Genomic DNA, 6,000 nt, shown 5'->3' with positions numbered 1-6,000 from the left:
TATAGGACATGACAGAAGAACAATTCTTGTAATTACTTTAAAGAGGTGAAGAATATCATACCAGAATCTTGTTATTTTAGGACATTTCTACCATAATGGCACTAACTGTACCAACTGTGAAAGTGTTTCTATTTTCTTTAATTTTATTGCAAATTGGGCTCTTATTCATTGTTAAAATTTTCCTAATTTTAGTACATTCTCCTATTTCCAGGTTTTTCAGTTTGCGATCATCTTTCTGGGGTTGACCAGGAGCAATTGATAATTTATAGAAAGTTTGCATGAGGCAACTAGGTTTTGATTACAAAATTTACAAAATGTTGCTAGTGGAGATGATTTGGTTACTGGTCATGGTAGTTGATTCGAAATATATGTCTGTTTAGACAGATTCCTGAGGGAGGTGAAACCACTTTGTAGATCCTTAAACTCTGAGAAGATGGTTTAAGGAGCTATATCTGATATATATGTTCCCCACGAGGGAACATTAACGGAGGCCTCTGCAGTGAAGTCAGAAATATGGTGAGGATGCATTCTTTCTCCAACCATGTATTTACTGTTATTAGACAGTTATGAAGAACATTTTGGAGGGTAGGAAGAGAGGGGTACAATGGAGATCACATGAAAGGCTGACACACCTAGATTTTGCTGATATTTGCGCCTCTTAAAATAATGGCAAGATATGAAAGAGAAGCTAGCTCGGTTGCAAAGAAAGCGGAGCAGGCTGGGTTAAAAGCCAACGTCTGCAAAACAAAGGAGATGAGGGACATCATTAACATTGCAAGCAAGCTCAGCATCAGTAGTAATTACATTGAGCAAGTGTTTATCTATAACGCACTGTCACAAAAGAAAGCGGACTGATGAGGACGTTAAGAACCGCATTCGCAAAGCAAATGGTGCTTTTGTACAATGAAATCTTGTCTGGAAAAACTGGAACATTACCAAAAAAACGGAGATGAGTCTACAGTTGTGAATCTTGGAAGGTCACAAACCAGATCTCTAGCCGACTGCAGGTATTCGTATGATTATCAACGTCGATGGCACAAAGCAGTATCAAATGACGAGTTGCTAAATATGACAGAGCAGCAATTGATTGTCATCCAGGTGAAACAAAGGAAGTAGGCAGGGATGGATAGGAAATATGCTGAGGAAGCCAAATGGAGCCATGAATTGGAACTATCAGGGAGTTCGGAAACGTGGTCGTCCAAAGAAGACCTTGATGTAGACCATTGACATGGAAGCCCGGGCAGTAGGGGAGACGTGGAAGTAAAGAGACAGACTTGCTGGCAATCGAACCAGATGGAAGTGCTTCTAGAAAGCCCTTTGCTCCTCATAGGAGCTACAAGTAGAAGAAAGAAGATAACTGATATAAATATTATATTTTGACTTATCCAAAATTTGATAGAGTCATGAGATTGCCCAGTGGAAATGCTGGATTATTCCATATTGAATTCTTCTACATTGATTTCATTAATAGATATTGTTTGGTACTAGTATCCCACAGTGTTAAAGGCAAAAGTGTTTGTCCGAGTATTAGAGAAAACATAGCTATTTTAGGAAGTAAAAACATTCTCCTTGTTATTGATTAGTTGATTTATTTTTTGTCAAAAATACACTACACATGTTAAGTTAGGCAGTTCTCTGACAGCTTCTAAGAAAACAGAGAAAAAGCAATGGAAAACTATATATTCTTTTCAGAACATTTATAGCAAACTAACTTGTGTCTGCTGGTATGTACTGGGACACATGCAGGATACAGAAAGATTACTTTCATTTCGATAGTGAGTAATTGCACTAGAGTGAAGTAGATATTAGGATGACTTTTGCATAATTTTTCTTTGAAAAATGTCCCCATTGAGAGGCTTATTTGTAAACACTTAATATTTTAAAAACAATGTATAATATTTAGAGTACCTATCCAATAACATGTGAAGTTCTTCCCTGTTTTTGCAGTAATTTAGATACTAGGTGCACTGGTCTAAAAGGTTTCTGCTGATAATACAATATTATAACTCATAAAAGAAAACATTATGGCATATTAAATTCTTAATAAGATAATTCATGGCAAACAGCATATATTTTTCTGACCATTTGTAGAGTAAAGTAAAAAGTAAACCATACTATCAAAGAAAACGTATGTTTATTAGTTGATGTTATTAGCACGAGGTTAATGATTTATAAAATCTTAATCTTTAACCATGCTGCAAATGAGATCATAAAACATGAGAAATATTTGGGATAGACCCAGCTGCAGCCAACATGGTGACGTTTGTGGTGCTGACGAAGTTACAAATCATAGAGCCATCATCCTAAATGAGTGTTTGTTCTGTGCTGACGGCAGCAATAAAACAATACCGCACCATTGAGCAGGTTTCAACAACTAGGACATCTTGTCCTGGCCTTGTAGTGTCAATTTGTTATGCAGTACATTCCCCAGGACTGGTTGGATGAATTGACAAGCAATATATATATATATATATATATATATATATGTCCTTCTGAACAAAAAACTCCCACCTGTTCCCTTTTGATCTTACGCTGGGCTTGGTACTGTCTAAAACTACAGGCACAACAAGCAGCCCACAAGGTCATTGTTTGTGGCCTGGGTGAAGCAGAGCCTAGAGGGAGAACTGGTACGTCTGAGGTTTTTCTGTCCAGGTCCCTCCCCTATCTGTACCGCATAGCATTGTTGCTGTTCTCCCTGTGGCTCAGAGGGACCACTCACGTAGCCACAGTGTGACCCAACATTCAGCAATGATGTCAGTCTAGCAGCACCCTGTATGTTACGTATAATATATAATTGAATTATGAATTTCCTACAGTTACTTGGGTGGTGCTCCCCTACCATGTATAACTCATAGAAATTGGCAAAGGAAAAAGAAAGAAAGAAAGCATGGAATATAAATAGGGGCACTCTTGGAGTGATAAGAGTAATATTTAAAAATAAATACTTTATTGGATATATGATAAAATGATCCCTAAATGGCCAATGAGCCACCAGTAGCAAAATATTTAAAAACAGAAAATGAACAGTGACAAAAGTGCAAGAATGTGTGATTAAAATTGGCAGCTGCTGCTGCACCACCTCGCTATGTTGGGTATATATTAGTGGTGAATCAATAATTACAATAGTAAATTATTATAGGATCCTAGATGATATAATCTATTTTAGGAGCATATTCAATTGTCGGTGGAAACGGCGAAAATCGTGCGCTCGTCGCACTATTACCGTTACTACGGTAATAGTGCGCGTAAAAAACAGTTAATACAGTAATTTTATCGCTGGATTTCAGCTCGCAGCTCTCTGAGCCGCGAGCTGAAATCCAGCTACATATTACCGTATTGACGGTACTAGTTTTTTTGCGGCGCGGAAAACTAACAATTGAATATGCCCCTTAATGTCCTAATTGATATAATATAGCAAGAACTATTTAAAATTTGACAGATAAATATATATATCATCTGAGAATTAGCTAGGTAAAGAGAAAAAAGCCATTGAAAAATATGCTGCACCAGGTTCAGACGGCTCTATACAGGTAACAGCCTCTGTATGGAGATTGGACTGAATAAAAGGCTTCTCCCCTTCCTAGTGGAATGCTGTGATACTGTTACTCCTGAATAAATGCTATCTTAAGAGTAGCCTACTTATAATAAAGTTAGAGAAAAGAATGCTACTCTAAGCGGTTCACGTCCTGGATATACCAGGGGTAGTGCCGCTGAATGTTGTTATCTAGGACTAAAAGAAGAGAAAGGATCTATTATAATAAAGCACGGCGAGGCAAACTCATACTCGCTTTAACAAGGCTGGTATATCCAGGACGTGAACCACTTAGAGTTGCGTTCTTTTCTCTAACTTTATTATGGCTTTTTTCTTTTGTACCTAGCTAATTCTCAGATATAATATTAATCTGTCAAATTTTAAACAGGTCTTGCTGTATTATATCAATTAGGACATTAAAAGAGATTATATAATCTATATTGAAAGATTAACTATCTAGGATCCTATAACAATTTACTATTGTGATTATTGATTCACCACTAATATATACCCAACCTAGCGAGGTGGTGCGGCAGCAGCTGCCAATTTTAATCACACATTCTTGCACTTTTGTCGCTGTTCATTTTTGTTTTTAAATATTTCGCTACTGGTGGCTCATTGGCCATTTAGGGATCATTTTAATATATATCCAATAAAGTGTTTATTTTTAAATATTACTCTATCACTCCAAGAGTGCCCCTATTTATATTCCATGCTTTCTTTCTTTTGCTGCTGGACTATCATTGTACAACTGTGAAGCTTGGTCTCATGACACTGACTAAGGAAGACTGGTAATGCTTGTGCAGAGGAATGCGCTGCCACAGGGGGGGAAATGTTCTGCCACACGGGGTGGGGTGGGGGGGGGGATGAGTGGGAGAGGGGAGAATGTGCTGCTACTGGGGGGGTGGGAAAGAGGGGAGAATGTGCTGCCACTAGGAGGGGTGAAGGGGAGAGTGTGCTGCTACTGGGAAGGCGGGGAGAGGGGAGAATGGGCTGCTACTGGGGGGGGGGGGGGGTGGGAAAGAGGGGAGAATGTTCTGCCACTAGGAGGGGTGGAGGGGAGAGTGTGCTGCTACTGGGAAGGCGGGGAGAGGGGAGAATGGGCTGCTACTGGGGGGGGGGGGGTGGGAAAGAGGGGAGAATGTGCTGCCACTAGGAGGGGTGGAGGGGAGAGTGTGCTGCTACTGGGAAGGTGGGGAGAGGAGAGAGTGTGCTGCTACTGGGAAGGTGGGGAGAGGAGAGAGTGTGCTGCTACTGGGAAGGTGGGGAGAGGGGAGAGTGTGCTGCTACTGGGAAGGTGGGGAGAGGGGAGAATGGGCTGCTACTGGAGGGGTGGGGGGGGGGAGGAGAGAATGTGCTGCTTCTGTAGGGGGGGGGATTATGGGCTGCTACTGGAGGGGGGGGATTATGTGCTGCTACTGGAGGGGGGGAATTATGTGCTGCTACTGGAGGGGGGGGGAATTATGTGCTGCTACTGGAGGGGGCGGAATTATGTGCTGCTACTGGAGGGGGGGGGGAATTATGTGCTGCTACTGGAGGGGGGGGGAATTATGTGCTGCTACTGGGGAGGGGGGGGGAATTATGTGCTGCTACTGGGGAGGGGGGGGGGAATTATGTGCTGCTACTGGAGGGGGGGGGAATTATGTGCTGCTACTGGAGGGGGGGGGAGAGGGGAGAATGTGCTCATAAAGGGGGGAGAGTGGAGAGTAATAGTACGGAGGTCAGGGGTGCATATGTTATTACAGAGGTAATAACATCTCCTTTGAGCACATGATTGTGCTATTACAGGGAGGAGAAGACAATGTGCTGCTACAGGGAGAAGACTGCATGTATAGGAATACCTGCCCATCTGTCTCGGTTTTTGACATTCACAGTGGGCATGAACTATTGTAAAGTGTTATGGACTCCTCTGAAATGGGGATGATTTTGAGTTGAAGAGTCATGTGGCCTGATTTTACCATTTGGAATGTTGGTGGTTATGGTTGTAATGCCGCTGGAACACAGAAAACTTTCAATAGGGTTCAGTTTTAGTTTTAGAAACTTTTGAAAACTAAGAAACATTTAAAAATCATCATATTGAGCTAAAAAAAATTATAAATTTCCATACATGTCATTTACAATGCAGCCATCTGGTCTGTAATCAATAAGTTACTATACATTTACAAGAAAATTTACTTTAGTATATAGGCATATGAACATCGACATAGTTGATACAGTGGGTATATAGATGTGAAACATCCAATGAGACTAAATTGGCTCAGGTAAGGGTTCCAAATATGAATGATGGATGCGGATTTTGTCTAGGAGTCGTAGAGCCACAGGTTTAAACTCCACTTCCCAGCATTCTTTCTGGTACTCCATTAAGTCTACATTACACTGGCAATCCAAAACATTTTGTTCATCTTTAAAAGAAGAAACACATGATGAGAAATAACAATAGCATGCCACTTTACAGACATACAAGCCTA

The 6,000-nt window shown here is 40.8% G+C and overlaps 1 protein-coding gene across 1 annotated transcript in view; it reads right to left on the bottom strand.

The window, feature by feature from the left end:
- Nucleotides 1-5,645: 5,645 nt before the first annotated feature.
- ARMC2 (armadillo repeat containing 2) overlaps nt 5,646-6,000 on the bottom strand; it is an 82,294-nt gene continuing 81,939 nt past the window's right edge. Inside the window, exon 18 of the mRNA XM_075202884.1 lies at nt 5,646-5,934. Coding sequence (XP_075058985.1) covers nt 5,780-5,934 — 155 coding nt within the window. The 3' untranslated portion in view covers nt 5,646-5,779. The remainder of the gene's footprint in view (nt 5,935-6,000) is intronic.

This window comes from Mixophyes fleayi, chromosome 3 (genome assembly GCF_038048845.1).
Source record: "Mixophyes fleayi isolate aMixFle1 chromosome 3, aMixFle1.hap1, whole genome shotgun sequence".
NCBI classification, from domain to species: Eukaryota; Metazoa; Chordata; class Amphibia; order Anura; family Limnodynastidae; genus Mixophyes; species Mixophyes fleayi.
Note: the sequence above shows the minus strand (reverse complement) of the source record. Positions and strands in the feature narration are given on the sequence as shown.